The sequence below is a fragment of the Salvelinus sp. IW2-2015 genome, unplaced genomic scaffold (genome assembly GCF_002910315.2).
Source record: "Salvelinus sp. IW2-2015 unplaced genomic scaffold, ASM291031v2 Un_scaffold1057, whole genome shotgun sequence".
NCBI lineage: Eukaryota > Metazoa > Chordata > Actinopteri > Salmoniformes > Salmonidae > Salvelinus > Salvelinus sp. IW2-2015.
Genome location: NW_019942710.1, coordinates 254,542 through 279,240, shown reverse-complemented (window position 1 = coordinate 279,240; position 24,699 = coordinate 254,542). Strand labels below are relative to the sequence as shown.

General features: G+C 40.9%; 1 protein-coding gene and 1 long non-coding RNA gene across 2 annotated transcripts in view; both read right to left on the bottom strand.

Moving 5' to 3' along the window:
- Positions 1-24,699, bottom strand: part of LOC139024134 (uncharacterized) — a 247,225-nt gene that overhangs the window by 46,179 nt on the left and 176,347 nt on the right. The window lies entirely within an intron of this gene.
- Positions 1-24,699, bottom strand: part of LOC112069599 (chromodomain Y-like protein 2) — a 44,452-nt gene that overhangs the window by 17,285 nt on the left and 2,468 nt on the right. The window contains 5 exon segments of the mRNA XM_024136938.2: positions 224-268; positions 271-352; positions 354-387; positions 6,972-7,002; positions 15,457-16,123. Of these exon segments, the coding sequence (XP_023992706.2) occupies positions 224-268; positions 271-352; positions 354-387; positions 6,972-7,002; positions 15,457-16,123 (859 nt within the window).

Below are 24,699 nucleotides of genomic sequence, written 5' to 3'. Positions count from 1 at the left end.
ATCGTATCCCCACCTCTGGGTGTTAGTGCGTTGTTGTGTGTTGTGTGTATCGTATCCCTACCTCTGGTTGTAGGCGTTGTTGTTGTGTTGTGATCGTATCCCCACTCTGTGTTATGCGTTGTTGTTGTGTGTGTGTGTACGTTATCCCTACTCTGGTGTTAGTGCGTTGTTGTTGTTGGTGTGTTGTATCGTATCCCCTACCTCTGGTGTTAGTGCGTGTGTTCAGACGTGCTTGCTGGAGAGCAGACGTGCGTGAAGCCCTCCTCCTCCTGACGACAATGTCACGGAATCGACAGTTGATCTCGTTCTGCCGCACGTTGTACCTCAGCCGCTTGTCGAACACGTAGCCTTTGTTCCTCTCCAAGCTTCCTCTTCACAGAGCTGTGTGCAGATTCATCTCACGTTGGAGAGTGTGAGCCTGTTGGAACATATGGAGCAGAATGATGATGGGCAGATGATATGGAGTCTATGAAGTGAGTGATGTGGCAGAGTGCAGTGATGGGCAGAGTGCGGATGGCAGGAGTGCGTGATGGGCCAGAGTGCGTGATGGGCAGAAGTGCGTGATGGGCCTAGGATCCATCAGGAGTCAGAGCAGTGGTGCACCCTAATTTAGAGAGACTTTCCTGGAAAATGACATGGTGCATCTCAAGTAGAGGTCGACAACTATGATTTTTCAATGCCGATACGATAATTAGAGGACCAAAAAAAGCCGATACCGATTAAATCGGACGATTTGATTATATTATATATATATTTGTAATAATGACAATTACAAGAAACTGAATGAACAATTAACACTTATTTTTAACTTAATATAGTCAATAAAATCTATTTAGTCTCAAATAAATAATGAAACATGTTAAATTTGGTTTAAATAATGCAAAAACAAGTGTTGGAGAAGAAAGTATAAGTGCAATATGTGCCATGTAAAAAAGCTAACGTTTAAGTTCCTTGCTCAGAACTGAGAACATATGAAGCTGGTGGTTCCTTTTAACATGAGTCTTCAATATTCCCAGGTAAGACGTTTTAGGTTGTAGTTATATAGGACTATTTTCTCTCTATACCATTTGTATTTCATATACCTTTGACTATTGATGTTCTAATAGGTACTTTAGTATTGCCAGCCTAATCTCGGAGTTGATTATGCTTGAAGTCATAAACAGCGCAATGCTTGAAGCAATTGCGAAGAGCTGCTGCATACGCAGGAAAGTGCTGTTTGAATGAAATGCTTACGAGCCTGCTGCTGCCTACTACCGCTCAGTCAGACTGCTCTATCAAATCATAGAACTAATTATAATATAATAACACACAGAAATACGAGCCTTAGGTCATTAATATGGTCAAATCCGGAAACTATCATTTAGAAAACAAAAAGTTTATTCTTTCAGTGAAATACGGACCGTTCTGTATTTTATCTAACGGGTGGCATCCATAAATCTAAATATTCCTGTTACATTGCACAACCTTCATGTGATGTCATAATTACGTAAAATTCTGGCAAATTAGTTCGCAGAGCCAGGCGCCAAACTGCTGCATATACCCTGACTCTGCGTGCAATGAACGCAGAGAAGTGACACAATTTCCCTAGTTTAATATTGCCTGCTAACCTGCATTTCTTAACTCATATGCAGGTTTTAAAAATATACTTCTGTGTATTGATTTTAAGAAAGGCATTGATGTTATGGTTTGGTACATTCGTGCAACGATTGTGCTTTTTCCCCGTTTGGCAAGTTGGCTGTCTTTGTTAGGAAGAAATAGTCTTCACACAGTTCGCAATGAGCCAGGTGGCCCAAACTGCTGCATATACCTGATTCTGTTGCACAGAACGCAAGAGAGTGACACATTTCCTAGTTAACCTTTTGTCAATAGGGGAGCTGTTAGCATTATTTTTTTTTACATTTCCAAATTAAACTGCCTTCCGTACTCAATTCTTGATCGTACCAATATGCATAATTATTGTTATTATTGATAGAAAACAGTCTATAGTTTCTATAGGAGTTGAAATTTTGTCTCTGAGTGTACAGAACAATTTCTACAGCACTTTCATGACAGGCGTTCAGATTTCAAAATTTTTACCTCTGATCTGGGGTCTGTTTATAGGCCACAGTGAATGCTATGAAGAAACCGACACTGCCTACGTCTTCCTCTGGGTTGTCTGTACGTCATCACGTTTTCAAGAAATCGATGGAGAGTTCACAGCCATTATAAATGACCAAAATTACAGAGACCGCCCTTTCTCAACGTGCGCTCCAAGCGTGAAGGCCATCGGACCTGTCTCTTCCAAGTCGTTTCTAACCAGCAAAATATTCTCGCGTCATGTTTTCAGTCGTTATAGTTGTTAAAAACATCATAATGTAGTGCATTTGAACCGTTTTATATCAATTTATATCCGTTTAGTGCGATTCTGAGAATTTATTTTGTCGTGCACTCTGAAGTTTGGACACGCTTTAGGGTGTCGGTCGTTGGTGATGGACATTTCGAAGGACAGAGGACATCTATCGACCAAAAGACGTTTATTAAATAGAAAGATACATTGCCAAGAATCTATGATGAAGATCAGCTCAAAGTAAGCAATATTTAATATGATAAACCGTTTTCTGTCGAAATATTTTAAACGCATATATCGCCATTTTGTTTGGTATAGCTTCACTTTGGCCAACCCTGTATTGAAAAGTAAGGGATAATTTTAAAATGTAAATCAGCGGTTGCATTAAGAACTAATTTGTCTTTCGATTCCTGTCAACCCTGTATTTTTTAGTAGTAATATGATTAGCTTTTAATTAAACTAGATCACTCTGATAAGATGACGTCAGACATATTGAGCTTGATTTCCTAGTATTTTCATTTGTAACCACGTTTTGTATGGCTAAATATGCACCTTTTCGAACAAACTGTATATGTATGTTGTTAAAATGATGTTACAGGAGTGTCATCGGAAGAATTCTGAGAAGGTTAGTGAAAAAAATTAATATCTTTGCGGCTGGGTACTATATAGCGCTCTTGGCTGAATCGATGCTCTGGTAACGTTGGAACATGTAGTATGCTAATTATCGATTTATTGTGTTTTCGCTGAAAAAACGCTTAGAAAATCTGAAATATGGTCTGAAATCACAAGAACTGGGTTCTTTCCATTGCTATGCTTTGTCTATTTATTGAAATGTTTATATGAGAGTAATTGGTCATACACGTTGCTCTATCTATAATTCTAGTGGATTTGTGATGGTCGTGCAATTGTTAAACCTGTATTTCTACCTGACAAATATGCATTTTTTTCTAACAAAAATATCCGTATACCATGAATATGTTATCAGACTGTATCTGATGTTTTTTTTTTATAGGTTATTGGCTATCAATATCTTAGTGAGCCGAATTGTGATAGCCCTGAAGAGTAAGAAACTGATGAGTTAGAATAGTGGGTATTTGCTAACGTGTTTAGCTAATAGATTTACATATTTGTCTTCCGTAAAACATTTTAAAAATCTGAAAGTGGTGGCTTTTATTCACAAGAGCTGTATCTTTCATCTGGTGTCTTGACTTGTGATTTAATGATTATTAGATGCTACACTACTTCTGAAGCTATGCTATCTATGCTAATCAGTGTGTGGGGGGTTGCTCCGCGATCCGGGTTCTGAGGCAGTAAAAGTTTAAAAGAAATTCATGTTAGGCAGGAAATATTAACTAAATATGCAGGTTTAAAAATATATAACTTGTATTGATTTTTAGAAAGTCATTGATGTTTATGGTAGGTACACATTGGTGCAACGACAGTGCGTTTCTCGCGAATGCGTTTGTTAAATCACCCGTTTGTATCATAGCCTTACTTTGCCAATGATAATAAACAGGCATCTCTCTCCACCGCTCAGTCAGACTGCTCTATCAAATCATAGACTAATTATAATATAATAACACACAGAAATACGAGCCTTAGGTCATTAATATGGTCAAATCCGGAAACTATCATTWAGAAAACAAAATGTTTATTCTTTCAGTGAAATACGGACCGTTCTGTATTTTATCTAACGGGTGGCATCCATAAATCTAAATATTCCTGTTACATTGCACAACCTTCAATGTTATGTCATAATTACGTAAAATTCTGGCAAATTAGTTCGCAGAGCCAGGCGGCCCAAACTGCTGCATATACCCTGACTCTGCGTGCAATGAACGCAGAGAAGTGACACAATTTCCCTAGTTTAATATTGCCTGCTAACCTGMATTTCTTAACTCAATATGCAGGTTTTAAAAAATATACTTCTGTGTATTGATTTTAAGAAAGGCATTGATGTTTATGGTTTGGTACATTCGTGCAACGATTGTGCTTTTTTCCCCGTTTGGCAAAGTTGGCTGTCTTTGTTAGGAAGAAATAGTCTTCACACAGTTCGCAATGAGCCAGGTGGCCCAAACTGCTGCATATACCCTGATTCTGTTGCACAGAACGCAAGAGAAGTGACACAATTTCCCTAGTTAAAAGAAATTCATGTTAGCAGGAAATATTAACTAAATATGCAGGTTTAAAAATATATACTCGTGTATTGATTTTAAGAAAGTCATTGATGTTTATGGTTAGGTACACATTGGTGCAACGACAGTGCGTTCTTCGCGAATGCGTTTGTTAAATCACCCGTTTGTATCATAGCCTACTTTGCCAATGATAAATTAACAGGCACCGCATAGATTATATGCAACGCAGGACAAGCTAAATAAACTAGTAATATCATCAACCATGTGTAGTTAACTAGTGATTATGTTAAGATTGACTGTTTTTTATAAGATACGTTTAATGCTAGCTAGCACCTTACCTTAGCTCCTTGCTGTACTCGCATAACAGGTAGTCATCCTGCCACGCAGTCTCCTCGTGGATTGCAATGTAATCGGCCATAATCAGTGTCCAAAAATGCTGATTACCGATTGTTATGAAAACTTGAAATCGGCCCTAATTAAAATCGTCCATTCCGATTAATCGGTTGACCTCTAATCTCAAGGGGTGTACTTGAGCCTCTTCACTGGAAGACTCATTCAGAGACAGCTTTTGTGCACACAGTTGTACTGCAAGTGCCAGCTCAGCTAGTGACACAATAGACATGCAAATAATATTTGAATATTTAACTTCTGTAGAGCTGKGATGTGCATTACTGATATCGAAGAAAAGAAAACTTGGTCATCTATATTGCTCTGTTTGCATGTCTATTCAGACTCTTTCTTAAAATACTCCCTTGAAAGAGTGAGAAGGCTATATCAATTTTCTTTAACATCAGGAAACATCCTCATTTTGCATGCTGCTCTCTTGTCAACGTATCATAACTATTGAATCAGACCCCATCTCGATTCTATTAGTCTCTAAGACAATGAAAGAGGCATGACTGCAAATGAGCAGAGAAAATGGATTCACACCAAGGCCCCAGTCTGGGGTAAACTATGGCTGTGACAACATTCAAATGCAAGACCATGATCCCCAGAGAGAGACAATGTGACTCATTTTGTTTACAGGTCTACATAGAACAATTACTGAGCACTGCTGATCACAGAAGACCAAACAGGGACCAACATTTAGTTACTGACCAAGGCAAACATAACTTGACCCATTGAGACATTACCAACTACAATGATCATTTCTTCTATTCCTACAAATATATTTTATCACAACAAATGTTTCTGCACAAGTATTCTATGATCTGATTTGACCATGGGAAAAAGAGCTAGTGTAATGAGGTGCGTACTGGCGACAGAAGTCAGGCGCAGGAGAGCGAAAACTGATTTACAACGGTGTCGTTTAATCAACATAAACGACCGTCAACAGAACAATACATGAAATGGGTCAAACAAAACCCAGGTAATCACCAGCATACCGTCCACAAGCACTACAATAAACAATTACAGACAAGGACAGAGGGGGGGGAACAGAGGGTTAAATACACAACATGTCATTGATGGAATTGGAACCAGGTGTGATGGAAGACAAAACCAATGGAAAATGCAAAGTGGATCGGCGATGGCTAGAAGGTCGGTGACGTCGACCGCCGCCCGAACAAGGAGAGGGACCAACTTCGGCGGAGGTCGTGACAGCTAGAGTGTAAATGCTGGCAAACCATGTCCAAACCTTGGTTTGTAGGCCTTTCAGAGTCCCCAGACCCCAGCCAGATGTTAGAATCCAACACTTGCTGTAAGCGTGACAGACATTTCTCCTCGGTTATCTTGTGACATTAGACATCATAGGTCACAWTGTTATCACCCGACCAATAAACTATTACACTCGTTGCGATGGGACCATATTGAGGCAAGTGTTTCTATGAAGACAAAGTTACACTAATGCATCCGTATAGTGGATGTATATAGATTGATGACATTAAAACCTCAACCATGTCCTGCTTTCACAATAGACAGAGGTAGAGACGATAATGCAAAGCATAAGGGACTGTAGATAATTTGTGACCGACCACCTCGATTCGGTCTTATGTTGCAAAATTTGAAATAGTGTTTTATTTTTTACGTTGGACAAAAGTAATGATTCAGAGCTACAAAATGGTATATCATACACTGCAGTTGAGGAACAATGGGAAAGTAATTCTACTTTGAAAGTTAACTTCTCTAGGATAGGGGGCACTAGGATAGGGGGCACTTTTGGATAAATAGCGTGCCCAATTTCAACTTCCTTCTACTCATCCCCAGAATATAAGATATGCATGCTATTAGTATATTTGGATAGAAAACTCTGAAGTTTCTAAAACTGTTTGAATCATGTCTGTGAGTATAACAGAACTTATGTAGCAGGCAAAACCCTGAGGACAAACCATTCAGATTTTTTTTTTTTGAGGTCACTGTCTGTTCAATGAGTTTATTGGGATACTAGATTTCTAAGGGACTTGTTTGCAATTCCTACCGCTTCCACTGGATGTCACCAGTCTTTGGAAATTGGTTGAGGTTATTCCTTTGTGCAATGAATAAGTACGGCCATCTTGAATCAGTGTAACGTTATGTGTAGTTTGTTGTTAGTTTGTTGTCCTCCTGTATTGAAAACAGATAGACCCGTCTTCAATTTGATCGATTATTAACGTTTAAAAATACCTAAAGTTGTATTACAAAAGTAGTTTGAAATGTTTTGGCACAGTTTACACGTAACTTTTGAGATATTTTGTAGTGATGTTGCGCAAATTGGAAGCTGTTTTTTTTCTGGATCAAACGCGCCAAATAAATGGACATTTTGGATATATATGGACGGAATTAATTGAACAAAAGGACCATTTGTGATGTTTATGGGACATATTGGAGTGCCAACAAAAGAAGCTCGTCAAAGGTAAGGCATGATTTATATTTTATTTCTGCGTTTTGTGTTGCGCCTGCAGGGTTGAAATATGCTACACTCTCTTTGTTTACTGTTGTGCTATCATCATATAATAGCATCTTATGCTTTCGCCGAAAAGCCTTTTTGAAATCTGACATGTTGGCTGGATTCACAACGAGTGTAGCTTTAATTTGGTATCTTACCTGTGTGATTTAATGAAAGTTTGATTTTTATATAATTTTATTTGAATTTGGCGCTCTGCATTTTCCCTGGCTTTTGGCCAAGTGGGACGCAATCGTCCCACCTATCCCAGAGAGGTTAAACTTGTAATCCCACTTTTGAGGAAATGTCCCTTCAATGTTTTGGTACACCTACTGCAGAGCTCTTCTTTGTCTACACCTATTCATCATCGCTCACACCCTCTTAACCTTTAACCCCACCCATCTCTTTAGGGATTCACATGCGAGGCCATGTGCTAAACAGAGTGAGTAAGGTATTGTAGTAGAGAACCAAAGATTTCAAGACTAAAAGTGGTGAATGTGGTAACCTACAATAAGGAAAAACTCCAGGTAACAATACACTATCTAGTCCTTTGCCTATATGCTAATCTGCCTTTGGTGCAGGTAATGATATTGTTCACATTACCGTCTCTGGTAAACACACACAATATCAAACACAAAGGTGTAAACGGTACAGTGAAATGGTTACTTGTATATTTGCATAGTAGCAATATCAAAATAGAAWGTGTTCAGATAAAAATGTTGTATAAATATTTTATAATTATTAGATTATGCTTACCGAGACACACTTGCCTAAATTGATGTGTCATGTGAAAGAAATGTTTTAACCTCCCCCCAGCCACATCTAGATATGTGGATGGTTCACTATTGTCTAGACATGTACACATTGTCTAGACATGTACACATGTTCATGAAATACAATAGATGGCCGTATTCACCCCCAGACACACCTAACTTGATGGGTCATGAAACCTGGCGAAGTGGAGTCTTTTGTTTAGACATGTAGCTAGCTAGGTAAACAATTAATCATAATCCCAACCATACTACTAGCAATACAAACTGATTGTCATAGCTAGCCACCATGCATGAAATGCTGTAGTATGTTTCTGCAGGTAGCTAAAGCTAACCAACTAACGGTGACTAACCCCATTCCGTACAAATTTGCGCAACCGCGACATTCAGACGAGGCTGCAATGAAAACTAATGGGACTGTAGCAACTGTGTTGACTTCAAAATCGGGGGTGTGAACTACGTTTCTATTCAAGCGTTGATTGACATTGTAATGGCTCTATAGTATTGGAGAAAAGTTGAAAAAAACTGACCCCTCCGACGCTGTACGTTAAATTGTGACGTGTCATGACATAACGTACAGCACACATAAAGCAACTAATTCTGTCTTACACCCTCTCTCCACGAGGTGTAGCACTTCCCTCACCATTTAAAAACAAGAAAGAGACAGGGACAGGGTAAGAGGGGATACCTAGGCAATTTTTGCGTCATCACTGCAAGCTATCATGATTCTCAAAAGCCGCTGTTTACTTCTGAAGATCACTTTAGCACCGCCCTAAAAACCCGATTCAAATTCGACACGAACCTTCAAATAGGTATGTAATGACACATTATATAAACTCTTCATAGTGTTTTATTTACATTTTAAAGGTGATAAGTTGGACAGATCAAGTGAAAAAAGCCGCTTCCCCACCCGCCAWTTTTTTTTTWAACAGACGGAGCTCATTGCCTTCTTGAATCATGCAGAGATGGGCATCATGAAGGTCACGTCATTGATTTTGTTGGAAAGGGGAGAAGTTTTTCTCTACAATGGTATTGATATTACAGTTGATCTGGAATTATTATGTTTTTTGGGCGCTAAAGTAAGGTAAATTGCACAGACCAGCACAATGTACAAAAGTGAGTTAGTTCAGAACGTTAGGTTCATTGTTAGCTATTTAGCTAACATTAGGCTATAACTAGCAATGCAAAAGGCTTTCTGAGATACAAATAATATTATTACACAGATCATACACGCAACATTAGCTAGCGATCCAGCAAGCTAACGTTCGCTAGCTAACGGTTCTTTAACTTGCAATGAAAACAACTTTTTTGACAAAATTAGAAACGTATAATATCTGAAAATGTAGCTAGACTCTTACCCGTAAACATGGATGAATGCTTCAAAGCATTCTGGAACCCCTTTAGCTGACTAAATAAGACGTCCTGTGTTTCTGTTTTGTTTGTACAGCTTGTTTGGCCCGCGTTGTGTCAAGTCACTCCAGTTCACACTGACCGTGTGCAGAAAGTAGTCCATCACAACTTTTTCCCACTGATCTTTGTCGATAGCACCTGCTAAATTCAGGGCAGAAATTTTATTTATTTTGAGCAGTAGCAACTAGTCGACCGATTATGATTTTTCAACGCYGATACCGATAATTACAGGACCAAAAAGAGCCGATACCGATTAAATCGGCCGATTTTTATATATATATATTTGTAATAATGACAATTACAAAAATACTGAATTAACACTTTTATTTTAACTTAATATAATACATAAATAACATCAATTTAGTCTCAAATAAATAATGAAACATGTTCAATTTGGTTTAAACAATGCAAAAACACAGTGTTGGAGAAGAAAGTAAAAGTGCAATATGTGCCATGCTAAAAAAGCTAACGTTTAAGTTCCTTGCTCAAAACATATGAAAGCTGGTGGTTCCTTTTAACATGGGTCGTCAATATTCCAGTAAGACGTTTTAGGTTGTAGTTATTATAGGACTATTTCTCTCTATACCATTTGTATTTCATATACCTTGACTATTGATGTTTCTGAATAGGTGACTTTAGTATTGCCAGCCTAACTCGGGAGTTGATAGGCTTGAAGTCATAAACAGCCGCATGCCTGAAGCTCAGCAAAGAGCTGCTGGCAAATGCAGGAAAGGGCTGTTGAATGAATGCTTACGAGCATGCTGCTGCCTATCCACACCTCAGTCCAGACTGCTCTATCAAATCAAGACTAATTATAATATAATAACACACAGAAATACGAGCCTTGGTCATTAATATGGTCAAATCCGGAACCTATCATTTCGAAAACAAAGTTTATTCTTTCAGTGAATACGGAACCGTTCCGTATTTTATCTAACGGGTGCATCCCTAGTCTAAATTTGCTGTTACATTGCACAACCTTCAATGTTATGTTATAATTATGTACATTCTGGCAAATTAATTCGTCTTTGTTAGGAAGAAATAGTCTTCACACAGTTCGCAATGAGCCAGGTGGCCCAAACGCTGCATATACCCTGACTCTGCCTGACAGAACGCAGAGAAGTGAAACAATTTCCCTAGTTAAAATAAATTAATGTTAGCAGGCAATTTAACTAAATATGCAGGTTTAAAAGATTATACTTGTGTATGATTTTAGGGAAGGCATTGATGTTTATGGTTAGGTACACATTGGTGCAACGACAATGCGTTTTTTGCGAATGCGCTTGTTAAATCACCCGTTTGGTGAAGTAGGCTGTGATTCAATGATAAATTAACAGGCACCTCTTCGATTATATGCAACCCAGGACAAGCTAGACAAACCAGTAATATCATYAACCATGTGTAGTTAACTAGTGATTATGTAAAGATTGATTGTTTTTTATAAGATACGTTTAATGCTAGCTAGCACCTTACCTTGGCTCCTTGCTGCACTCGCATAACAGGTAGTCAGCCTGCCACGCAGTCTCCTCGTGGAGTGCAATGTAATCGGCTACAATCGGTGTCCAAGAATGCCRATTACCGACTGTTATGAAAACTTKAAATCGGCCCTAACTAAATCGGCCATTCCGAWTAATCGGTCGACCTCTAGTTTGAATGAATGCTTACGAGCGTGCTGCTGCCTACCACCGCTCAGTCAGACTGCTCTATCAAATGTCAAATCATAGYCTTAATTATAAWATAATAAAACACACAGAAATAGGTCATTAATATGGTCAAATCCGGAAATTATCATTTTGAAAAAAATGTTTATTCTTTCAGTGAAATAYGGAACCGTCTAAATATTGCTGTTACATTGCACAACCTTCAATGTTATGTCATAATTATGTACAATTCTGGCAAATTAACTACGGTCTTTGTTAGGAAGAAATGGTCTTTACACAGTTCGCAACGAGCCAGACGGCCCAAACTGCTGCATATACCCTGACTCTGCTTGTATTGATCGTAAGAGAAGTGACACATTTTCCCTAGTTAATATTAACCGGCTAATATGAATTTCTTTTAACTAAATATGCAGGTTTAAAAATATATACTTGTGAATTGATTTTAAGAAAGGAATTGATGTTTATGGTTAGGTACATTGGTTCAACGATTGTGCTTTTTTCACGAATGCTCTTTTGTTAAATCGTCATCCTTTTGGCGAAKTTGAAGTAGGCTGTGATTCGACGATAAATTAACAGGCACCGCATTGWTTATATGCCATGCAAGACAAGCTAGTTAAACTAGTAATATCATCAACCATGTGKAGTTAACTAGTGGTTATGCTAAGATTGATTGTTTTTTATAAGATAAGTTTAATGCTAGCTAACAACTTACCTTGGCTTCTTTCTGCACTCSCGTAACAGGTGGTCAGCCTGCCACGCAGTCTCCTCGTGGATTGCAATGTAATCGGCTATGATCGGCATCCAAAAATGCAGATTACCGATTGTTATGAAAACTTGAAATCARCACTAATTAAAATCGGCCCTAATTAATAGGTTGACCTCTAGTAGCAACACTTTTTCAGTTCTCCATGGCTAACGTTAAATCTTTCAAAAAATCTTGTAGAACGATTATCTTCACATACTGAGCAGTCATGTTATATGACAGAAGCATGCTACATGGCAGACCAAACAAACTATTGTATTTCTATTTACACATGGCATACAAGTTTGTTATTAACTTCTTTGATATAGGGGGCAGCATTTTCACTTTTGGATGAATTGCGTGCCCATAGTGGAACTGCCTCCTATTCTGTCCCAGTACTAATATATGCATATTATTATTACTATTGGGTAATAAACACTCTGAAGTTTCTAAAACTGTTTGAATGATGTCTGTGAGTATAACAGAACTCATATGGCAGGCAAAAACCTGAGAAATCCAAACAGGAAGTTAGAATTCTGAGACTGGTCATTGTTAAACTCATTGCCTATTCAATTCCCTGTAATATATGATCTGTTTGCACTTCCTACGCCTTCCACTAGATGTTAAACGTCTGTAGAACGCTGAATGAAGCCTTACTGTTGATGTGGGACCGGATGGGAGGTGTTGAGTCAGTGTCTGGCAGATTGCCAGTTCTTGGTCACGCGCATTCCTCATGATATCGCCATGCGTTCCATTACTTATAGAGTCTGAAAAGAATTCTCCGGTTGGAACCTTATTGGATTAAAATGATAACAACATCCTGAGAGTTGATTCTCTACTAAGTTTGACCAGTTTATTCGATTGTAATATAACTTTTGATGTTTTCGTCCGACGTTTGCCTGCTCTGCGCGAGCGTTTGGACACGTGTACTACACATGCTGGACATAAGTAATGGACTTATCGAACAAAACAACGATTTATTGTGGAATAGGATTCCTGGCAGTGCATTCTGATGACATAATAAAGGTTAGGGAATATTTTGATGTATTTCATATTTCTGTTAACTCATATTTCTGTTGATTATTGCATGGTGTCACGCCCTGACCTTAGTTATCTTGTTTCTTTATTATTTTGGTTAGGTCAGGGTGTGACGAGGGTGGTAGTGTGTTTTTGTCTGGTCTAGGGTTTTGTATGTCTAGATGTTGTGTGTAGTCTAGGCATACGTAGGTCTATGGTGGCTGGATTGGTTCCCAATCAGAGGCAGCTGTTTATCGGTGTCTCTGATTGGGGATCCTATTTAGGTTGCCATTTCCAGTTTGGTTTGTGGGTGATTGTCTATGTTGATGTTGGATGCTGCACTCGTATTATTAGCGTCACGTTCGTTTGTTATTTTGTATAGTTTTGTAATAGTTTGTTTCGGTGTTCTTTCGTTGTCATTAAATGAAGATGTATTCAATCACGCTGTGCTTTGGTCTCCTCACTACGACGATCGTGACACATGGTGTGCTTTTTACGTAACGTTTAAAAAAATCTGACACAGCGGTTGCATTTAAGAACAAGTGTATCTTTAATTCTGTGTAAAACATGTATCTTTCATAAGTTTATGTGAGTATTTCTGTTATTTGACGTGGCTCTGCAATTACTCCGGATATTTTGGAGGCATTTCTGAACATGGCGCAATGTAAACCGAGATTTGTGGATATAAATATGCACATTATCGAACAAACATAAATGTATTGTGTAACATGATGTCCTATGAGTCGTCATCTGATGAAGATCATCAAAGGTTAGTGATACATTTTTATCTCTTTCTGCTTTTTGTGACTACATCTTTTGCGTGGAAAATGGCTTGTGTTTTTCTGTGGCTATGTACTGACTAACATAATTGTTTGGTGTGCTTTCCCGTAAATCCTTTTTGAAATCAGACATGTTGGCTGGATTCACAACATTGTGTAGCTTTAATGTGATGTCTTTCATGTGTGATTTTCATGAAAGATTGATTTTTATAGTAAATATTTGAATTTGCGCGCGTACATTTTTTCTGGATTTTGGCCAAGTGGGACGCTACCGTCCCACCTATCCAGAGAAGTTTTAAAACACATGAAGTTCACATAATCCAGAAGGATTTCTGCCAAAAAACACATTTTTATAAAAATAAAACGATTACATTCAAATGCCTCTCCGTGAAGTAGAACATACGACATAAGCCTAGATTCCTGAACAGGTCACATTTATGAGCCCATTGCTGTGTCTTTCAGCTGGGGTCTAAGTGACTCTGGATTGGAAAACAATAATCATCTGTGGAAACACACAAAGGGTTTCTGTGGAAACACAAAGGGTTTCTGTGGAAACACAGATTTTCTATGCTTTTTACAAGGGTTTCAGACAAATATATGCCCTGCAAAAATCACTGTTCAAGCCTGCTTTTGGCTTTTCTTCGTATGTTTGACGCAAATAAATGCAGTGACTTTCCATGTCTTGTTCTAGTCAGATAACCGAACATTATTCAACATCTTCACAGCTCTACCGTGGCCTAGGGCTCCAGCTTATCCTGAGTGATAATAGAGAACAGTAACAATWAAATGCTTTAYAGAACATSATTCACACCTAACACAAATATGAGGTGTACAATAGTATTGTGTTTCAAGTTGTAAAGTGTAACACACTGTGGTAATGTGGCCATTAACTGCCTTCAGTATATCATCAGTATGCTGTAATGTGTTAAATTTGCCACCTGGCACTGATTTGCTTGGGTATGAGATTGGACTAAAACAAAATCATAAAATACTACCACTGAAAAACATCCAGTCTATCCAGACAAATGTAGAAGAATCTAACTATCAATGTGATGACAAACAGCCCCCACACATTGTGATTTGACCCTGACAGAGGTGGAAAGGACTTTATAAATATAATCATTAACTCAATGAGGCTAGTCTTGGACTGTGACCCGGGACTGAAATTCACTGTCCTTATCACCACTCTCAGTAGTACAATACTGAACCATAAGGACCTCACAGAGCATGCATTCAACTATAGGCTACRGAGGCATCCTCTGGCTGTCTCATCTACATCTTATACATTTGGTACAATGCTGAGATACAACCTGGTTTACCAAATCCACTATGGCATGTAACTAACTGTCCAGGATACAATGCGTTTCCATTTCAAATATTCCCATCCCGCTGGAATCACTGTAWTTCAATAGAGAACAAAACTACATTGAATCGGAATTGAGTGAAAAAGAAAAATGACAACAACAATATAACAATGTCATTTCCACTGGGCTATTATGTAAGCTAACTGGCTGGCATATTGGCAAGATAGCAAGCTGACTGAGCAAACCAGCATCACCTCAAGCTGTGATGTATAAATGTTCCGTCTATCCATCTGTCTATCAATCCTACTAGAAATCCTAGAGTTCCCTGCACATGTTCATTCAATCAATAGCTAGGGCGAATGTTTTCTGGCCAGGTCACTTGGCCAGGACAAACTCATGACCCAGCTATCTATAATAAGGTGTATATATACCATTCAGAGTGCGTCACTTACCTAGTTCGTTGACCAGTGGTGTCCCGGGGGTCTCCACGCCCCCCATCACCCTCTCTACCGTGTCATGGTTCAGTCTGTGTGTCCTGGCTGCTGCCCTGTACAGGACAGGGTCCATCTCTCCATTCTGTAGTCCGTTATGAGGGGCCCTTACCGGGGGCACAAAATGTAGTCCCCCCGGAGGAGCCTTGTACGGCATAGCTTTGGTCATCCTGTGTGGAGAGACATGCTTCCCCCCCCCTCCTCCTCCGCTCACCTTCTTCTGCTTCTGAGAAGCTCCAGTACCAACCCCCAAACCCATGCCCTCCCTTACTCCTGCTCCAGGATTAACCCCGGCCCCGGGACTAACACTAGTCCTTTTCTTCTTACGTGCCTCTGCTCGTGCTCTCGGGGTGTCTGGGGCGGGAGGACGGGCGGATAGGAGGTGTGGTCCAACTCCCCCTGGTGGCCCTCCTGGCCTCCCTGGTCCCCCAGCCGTCCCGGGGGGCAGCTTGGGGGGTTTGGGTCGTTTGTGTTGGGTGTGCAGATGCAATCCGTCGATGAACTCCTCACAGTGCAGCAGGTGGTGCTCGGGCTCCCAGGTGTCCTCCTTGCTGCCGTAACCCTTCCACCGGATCAGGTACTCCCACTTGCCCTTCTTGTTGCGCCGCTTGTCCATGATCCGCTCCACCTAGAGGGAGAAAATCAAGAAAGAGTCAGTATTTCAAACGACATGATCACAATTCAATGACATTATCCTTGCCTAATAAATACCTCTATCAGTTCCTTGGTGATTCACTCAAAAATGTGCACATGATACCATTTCTAATGATTTCAAATCAGATTCAAAAAGTACCACCTGTCACCATGTCATTCTCTAGTAAGCATGTGTAATAGGGATGTAAATAAAGTCTGACTAGGTTAGAGCTCCACTTTGAATCTCTCCTCTTTAATGTTAGCATAACCAGTCTATCAGTGATTCTGTTCTGGAATTGCTGTGCTGATAGGCAAGCTCTCACCATGCGTTAGAGAGAGCGGTTATGGGAGATGTAGGAGAGGAACAATGGGAGCAGCACTGTGATCACACCATACAGATGAACCAGATATCTGTTCTGTGGATGATGATAGAGGATTGATCATCAAGTCAGAGTGGTACATTTCAAGTTTGTAACTTCAATAATGTCAAATGTGGAGCTGACAGACTGAGTATTTTGGCATACGGGCAGTTCTATATGGATTCAATCACTTTCTGACTGCCCCACTTTGGATTTGAACGAAACCTTCCATGCATGTTTGCCCATGGTAGAAGTGGTCAGAAAGTGACTTGCTTGACATAATTGCCAAAACATTCAGGAGATAAAGGTGCTCAAAGTTGACCCCTTTTGCATACCCACCCTACCATGAGACATCCATGTTTCATCACTGAAAAAAGATAAACAGTTGGGTTTGATATCATTTGAAAGCTTCCAAACAGGGTTGTCAAACTATTTAATAATCACTTCGAGGTGAAAGCCATGTCGTGCCAATAGACAAGTGAGAAGCGTGACTCCAAACTGCTGTCTGAAAGCAATGGGCACTTTCTCATTCACTTGAGAGATTTCATTGTTTTAGAAACATGAAAWGAAATKGSTGATTATAATGCCTACACTACAGTCTAGTTTGTCCATTGTGTAACAGACAGGCAGGGTGTTTTTGACATATTCTCAAATGCACAATAAYTAGACTCAGGAGAGCTGGTAATGATGGAGACAATGTTTGGCAGCACTGAACAAGTCCATTACCAACGAGGAAGCGTTCAATGTTCAGCGACTATATCTGGAATACACAAATAATACAAATCACAAACCTTAAAGTGTAGACTGACACAGACAGACTCAATAAGAACAGCACACACACACACACAGAAAGACCAACAATAGAAGCAATTCAATCCTGGCTCCAACACAGAAGGACTGGCAGAGGAACACAAATGTACTGATAAAGAGTAGAAGTCAGTGGAATAGTACACACACACACACACACACACACACACACACACACACACACACCCCTGACTAAACAGAAGGATCTCTGAAGGGGAAGAATCTGTTTCAAAGCTGACCAAATCATTTGGTTTTGCCATATAGACACTTACAGTATAAGCTACAAAGAGATCTACAAAGCACTTCTTCTTCCTCAACTCTATATTAACACTACTCAAGCAGGCCAATAGTACCAACTCCAGAGAGCTGGGAACGTCAGGGCAGCATATCCCATCTACATTCCAAAATAGAGTAAAACGTAACATCTCAGACTATTCTAGCACAGATAAAAGACACACTGTATATTTGAACTTCATGAATAACTTAGACATTATATGCAAATGTTGTGGACAACTCTTCAAATTAGTGGATTTGGTTATTTCAGCCACACCCAGTTCCTAACAGGTGTATAAAACCTAGCACACCGCCATGCAATCTCCATAGACAAACATTGCACAGCCATGCAATCCATAGACTAACATTGGCAGAAGAATGGCCTTGCTGTAGAGCTCAGTGACTTTCAATGTGGCACCGTCATAGGATACCACCTTTCCCAACAAGTCAGTTCGTCAAATTTYTGCCCTCTAGAACTGCCCCGGTCAACTCTATGTGCTGTTATTGTGAAGTGAAAACGTTTAAGAGCAACAACGGCTCAGACGTAAAGTGTTAGGCCACACAAGCTCACAGAATAGGACCGGCGAATGCTGGAGCGCACAAAAATCGTCTGACCTCAGTTGCAACACTCACTACCGAGTTCCAAACTGCCTCTGGAACCAACGTCAGCACAATAACTGTTCGTCGGGATCTTCATGAAATGGGTTTCCATGGCCGAGCAGCCACACGCAAGCCCAAGATCACCACCGCAATACCAAGTGTCAGCTGAAGTGGTCTAAAGCTCGCCGCCATTGGACTCTGGGGCAGTGGAAACGCGTTCTCTGGAGTGATAAATCACACTTCACCATCTGGCAGTCCGATGGACGAATCTGGGTTTGCTGATGCCAGGAGAACGCTACCTGCCCCAATGCATAGTGCCAACTGTAAAGTTTGGTGGAGGAGGAATAATGGACTRGGGCTGTTTTTCATGGTTTGGTCTAGGCCCCTTAGTTCCAGTGAAGGGAAATCTTAATGCTACAGCATACAATGGCATTCTAGACGATTTTTTGCCTGCAACTTTGTGGCAACAGTTTGGAGAAAGCCTTTTCCTGTTTCATCATGACAATGCCCACGTGCACAAAGCCAGGTCCATACAGAAATGGTTACTCGAGATCAGTGTGGAAGAACTTGACTGGCCTGCACAGAGCCCTGACCTCAACCCCATCAAACACCTTTGGGATGAATTGAAATCTGACTGCGACAGTGCCCGACCTCACTAATGCTTGTGGCTGACTGGAAGCAAGTCCCCGCAGCAATGTTCCAACATCTAATGGAAAGCCTTCCCAGAAGAGTTGAGGCTGTTATAGCAGCAAAAGGAGGGACATTAATGCCCATGATTGTCCAACGAGCAGGTGTCCACATACTTTTGGTTATGTAGTGTATGCGTCTCGGCCTCCGGGGAGAATTGTTTCTTAAAAGTACATTTGTAACGTCTTGCTGGTGGGAGATTCAGTAGGCCAACTGTGGCAAGGAGATAACACATAGGCTGACATGTAGTGTATGCGTCTCGGCCTCCGGGGAGAATTGTTTCTTAAAAGTACATTTGTAACGTCTTGCTGGTGGAGATTCAGTGGACCCACTGTGGAAGGAGATAACACATAGGCTGACATGTAGGCTGCTATCACGGGGAACCCTTAAACATGACTGTGGATATTCATGGTCACACACACACACAAACAACACACACACACACCACACACACACACACACACACACACACACACACACACACACACACACACACACACACACACACAACACACACACATCACGACAATTTGACAGAGCCATTATGAATGACCACAGAATACAAATAGTCAAGGGGGAGCTTTCTCCATTCTACACACAGACACCCGGATGCATAATAAAGGTTATGTTCTCTGGGTCATGGGTCATGACCCTTTCAGTGGTCTATATTATTCTGTATAACATTCTGTTTTCGGAGTATGTTCATGTGTGTATAGATGTGCGTGTGGAACAGGTGTTCTCCTGTTTGCCTGTTGCATGTCCTCCCCCAGAGACCAAGCAGACAGAAACAAGCCTAATTGGTTGACAGCAGCTCTCTCACACCCTCCACCACATCATCTCAGGAGGGACCTTCCCCCCTAGATCTCCTGTTCTCATGGAGGAAGTTGATAATGGCACTGGAGAAACTAGCAGCAGACCGTGATGGTTCAGGGACCTCACTGAGGTTCTCTGTAGCCATTCATGCTTTATTCCAATAACCATCATTACATGCTGCAGAAAAGCAATAATAGGCTCATTCAATCTTTATTATCACATTTAGGAAGCCACACACTGTAGAATTCAAGTGTGTTAATAGACATAACTCTATCTATGGTGTCCTCTTCAATAATCTGTGATGGCCTCTTAGTTTGCAAATGAATATACAGTACACTGATTGTCAGCTACTAACGTGAACTGTTGACCTTGGTTGTTCTCTGACAGTACAACAAAGATAGAAACCAAATTAGTATTGAAAAGGGGGTGTTTTATTGAGAACAGAGTCTGTTTTATACTGTAATCCATTTCTTGATCCAGACCTCCATCACACAACCTCACATCTTGCCAAGAGTTGCTTTTCTTCAGCAGTTAACCTTGTACCAGATGGAAGTGCCCTGACATTTAGCCCCAGCATTTCCTTGGTGTTTAGTGGTCTCATACACAATGCTGCGGATGACATGCTGTGGGAAGACAAGCAGACTCCCACACGAAGGAGCATGCAGACATCAGTCTGGCTACTATACTTTACCCTCCCAACTAGCTATGTAGCTGCCTGCCTCCAGTTCAAATGCTTTTCTCCTTTCCTTTAGAAAACATCCTCCCACCCACATGACTTCAATGGAGCTTGACTTAGCCCTCGCATCGAAGGTGGGAGGGGCAGTGTGTGTGTGTGTGTGTGTACAGAGGAGAGTGTAATGAAATGCCTTTTTAAAAGAAAAAAGGAGTAACAAAAAGTAGTGATTTACTCCCACACAGGAGAGAGCGAGCAGAGCTCAACACGACATACACATCTGTGTAACACACACACACAGCAAGCCGGAATGGCCGTCTGCCTCCCAGCAAGCCCATTAACACATAGTAGGACACTGAGCCCAAATGGCCATCTGCCCATTACCAGACAGTGATGGGATGAGCAACAGGGACATAAATACAGAGCCGTTCCACATTGATACCATGCTGGCCTGTGTATAAAAATATGTATATGTGTATAGAAAGTATTCAGACCCCTTCACTTTTTCCACAATTTGCTACGTTACAGCCTTATTCTAAAATGTATTATAACATCTTGGGTATGACACTACAAGCTTGGCACACCTGTATTTGGGAAGTTTCTCCCATTCTTCTATGCAGATCTTCTCAAACTCTGCAGAGCTATTTTCAGGTCTCTCCAGAGATGTTCGATCGGGTTCAAGTCTGGGATCTGGCTGGGTCACTCAAGGACATTCAGAGACTTGCCACTCCTGCATTGTCTTGGCTGTGTGCTTTGGGTTGTTGTCCTGTTGGAAGGTGAACCTTCGACCCAGTCTGAGGTCCTGAGCGCTCTGGAGTAGGTTTTCATCAAGGATCTCTCTGTACTTTGCTCAGTTCATCTTTCCCCCGATCCTGACTAGTCTCCCAGTCTCTGCCGCTGAAAAACATCCCCACAGCATGATAAGGCCATCACAATGCTTCAGCGTAGGGATGGTATTGGCCAGGTGATGAGCGGTGCCTGGTTTCCTCCAGATGTGACGCTTGGCATTCATGCCAAAGAGTTCAATCTTGGTTTCATCAGACCAGAGAATCTTGTTTCTCATGGTCATAAAGTCCTTTAGGTGGCTTTTGGCAAACTCCAAGCGGACTGTCATTAGCCTTTTACTGAGKAGTGCCACTACCATAAAGGCCTGATTGGTGGAGAGCTGCACAGATCGTTGTCCTTCTGGAAGGTTCTCCCATCTCCAGGAGCTCTGGACAAAATTCTGTCTCGGAGCTCTACGGACAATTCCTTCGACCTCATGGCTTGTTTTTCTGCTCTGACATGCACTGTCAACTGTGGGACCTTTATATAGACAGGTGTGTGCCTTTCCAAATCATGTCCAATCAATTGAATTTACCACAGATGGACTCCAATCAAGTTGTAGAAACATCTCAAGGATGATCAATGGAAACAGGATGCACCTGAGCTCAATTTCGAGTCTTATAACAAAGGGTCTGAATGCTTATGTAAATACGGTATGCGTTTTGTATTTTTAATACATTTGGAAAAATGTCTAAAAACCTGTTTTCGCTTTGTCATTCTGGGAATTTGTGTATCGATTGATGAGGATTTTTTTCTATTTATTCCATTTTAGAAAAAAGCTGTAACGTAACAAAATGTGGAAAAAGTCAAGGGTTCTGAATACTTTCCACTGTATCATATTGAGCCTGAATGGTGTGTGTCCAGCTTGCTCATTACCAGAGAGAGGAGATATATTAAAGAGACTTGTGCTGTGGAGAGTATTCACCTCATTCCCTGGAGCCAGCTGCTTCTTACAGCGCCATGGTGGCCCTGGCCAGTCTGCTCCTTCTGACAATGACCACCCCCAAGGGGGACAATCAGCAGGGGGCAGACGTTCAATCTCAGTAGCGCACACACACACACACACACACGCATGCATGCATGCACATACACAGACACACACACACAGTTGGGCTGGTGTAATGAGACCGTAACATCCTCTTTCTCACTCTGACATAAGGTCCATTGTTAGTGGCCGGACCTGACATGTCACCCTGCTGGGTTCTTACTTCCAAATTGATTATTTCTGTATGCCTGTTCACCAACTATTCAATAGGAGTCACAAGCCAAGAAACGCTGATTACGTGCACATTTGCAGACAAGTGGACATAAACACTAGAAACAAAAAAGAAAACACACACAACTTCTATTCCCTTTGCATTCCAACTAGGCTATCAGGAGAATGTTTAATGTTAAAGGCTTTAGGTGTGGATGTGGAGCTGTTGAGCTCCAGCAGTGACAAATGCTCCTGCCACCCAAGGTGCTGTGCACATTAGTATGACTTAACAACCTAAGATGGGCGAGCAGCAGGGATGTCATGAAGAGACGATTATGATGCTTACCGCCCCGCACACTGTCACACAAACCAGATCAAAGCCGACTTCAGAGAGAGAAAACACTCTCCTTCCTCAGGTTAGTAAAACAGACAAGGGGAGTGAGTTGGAGAGGGGTTCAACAACACACACAATACATGACTATGAGCTGGTAGGGAATCAGTGGAGGTGGAGATGCCTGTCCTGAGCTGCCAAAAGCCTCAGTCGCCAGTTCACAGTACCCAGAGCCTGGGTATAGCAGGAACACACGGAGGTCTGCCAGGGCTGAGGACTGCAGTTTAAACAGTGTCAAAGGGGTTCATTTAGTACTTCTAAATTAAAMTTGACATTTCTGTTTGTTGGTAGTGAACACAGAATTCATGAAAGCCAAATCTCAATTTAAGCAATGGTCAAAGAACACATTGTGAGTATACTGTCTCTGAGACAGCTTCAGTATATTTGGCGACCCATTAAGTGCTGTGTATCTCCCATGCAATGCATAGTTTATTGCCCTCATGGCCCACATGTTTCCCCCCTGCGAGGCCAACCCGTTTCCTCCAGTCTCTCTACACCGCTCCCAATGGCCAGTTACAACTACTTTTGTTTTGAACAAGAACTTGTGGTCGTGTGTTGTGCCTTTCAATTGTGCTGATAAAGGCTGCATGTTGATGGTTAACAATTTGATTACTTTATGAATTTTGAATGAATAGAATAATGAACTGATGATTATTTCAGCTGCATCTTGACAGCTCATCATGGACCGCAAGGCTCTCCAGAGGGTGGTGCGGTCTGCACAACGTATCACTGGGGGCAAACCACCTGCCCTCCAGGACACCTACAGCACCCAATGTCATAGGAAGGCCAAAAAGATCATCAAGGACAACAACCACCCGAGCCACTGCCTGTTCACCCCGCTACCATCCAGAAGGCAAGGTCAGTACAGGTGCATCAAAGCTGGGACCGAGAGACTGAAAAACAGCTTCTATCTCAAGGCCATCAGACTGCTAAAGAGCAATCATTAACTCAGAGAGGCTGCTGCCTACATTGAGACCCAATCACTGGACACTTTAATAAATGGATCATCAGTCACTTTAAACAATGCCACTTTAATAATGTTTACATATCTTACATCACATGTATATACTGTATCTTATACCATCTATTGCACCTTGCCTATGCCGCTCGGCCATCGCTCATCCATATACTTATATGTACATATTCTCATTCACCCCTTTAGATTTGTGTGTATTGGGTAGTTGTTGGGGAATTGTTAGATTACTTGTTAGATGTGTGTGTATTAGGGAATTGTTAGAATATTTAGATATTAGATATTACTGCACTGTCGGAATTAGAAGCACAAGCATTTCGCTACGTTCGCATTAACATCTGCTAACCATGTGTATGTGACCAATAACATTTGATTTGAACTTGAGCAATACTTACATCACTTGTTGACTAATCAAAAGGTTCTAATTTAGCTCACTCCATGACCACTTTCATGACATTTTCTGGAGGCGTACAAATGTGATTTATTTCTATAACAGAATATTCATATTTCCCTACATCATATCATGCATTTCTTGAAAACATAACACAAACTCCTAAATATAGCATATCCATTGCTAATCCATAGGATTACTGCTGCTCAGTCACACAACAGAGGATTTAGAAGAACTGCAGGTATTCTGAGACATTGGAGCTTGGGGCATCTAGTGTAGGTGGCCATTTGAATAGACCAGACCATCTCAATCAATATGAGATAAGGAGAGGGAGAACATAAAATGAGTGTGTGTGTGAGTGAGTGAGAGAGAAAGAAAGTGTGTGTGGGGGGGGGACAGAGAGAAGCAGAAAGAGAAGCAGAGAAAGAGAGAGATGCAAAGAGAGATTAATGTTTGAGTGATGGTGCATAAGAAAGTAGCATAATTGTACAATCATAGGCCTATTATATTTCAAAGATATTCCTCTGAAAACTTTGTGAAATTAAGTTGAGACATGATCTTGAAATATCAATCATTCTGAGCTC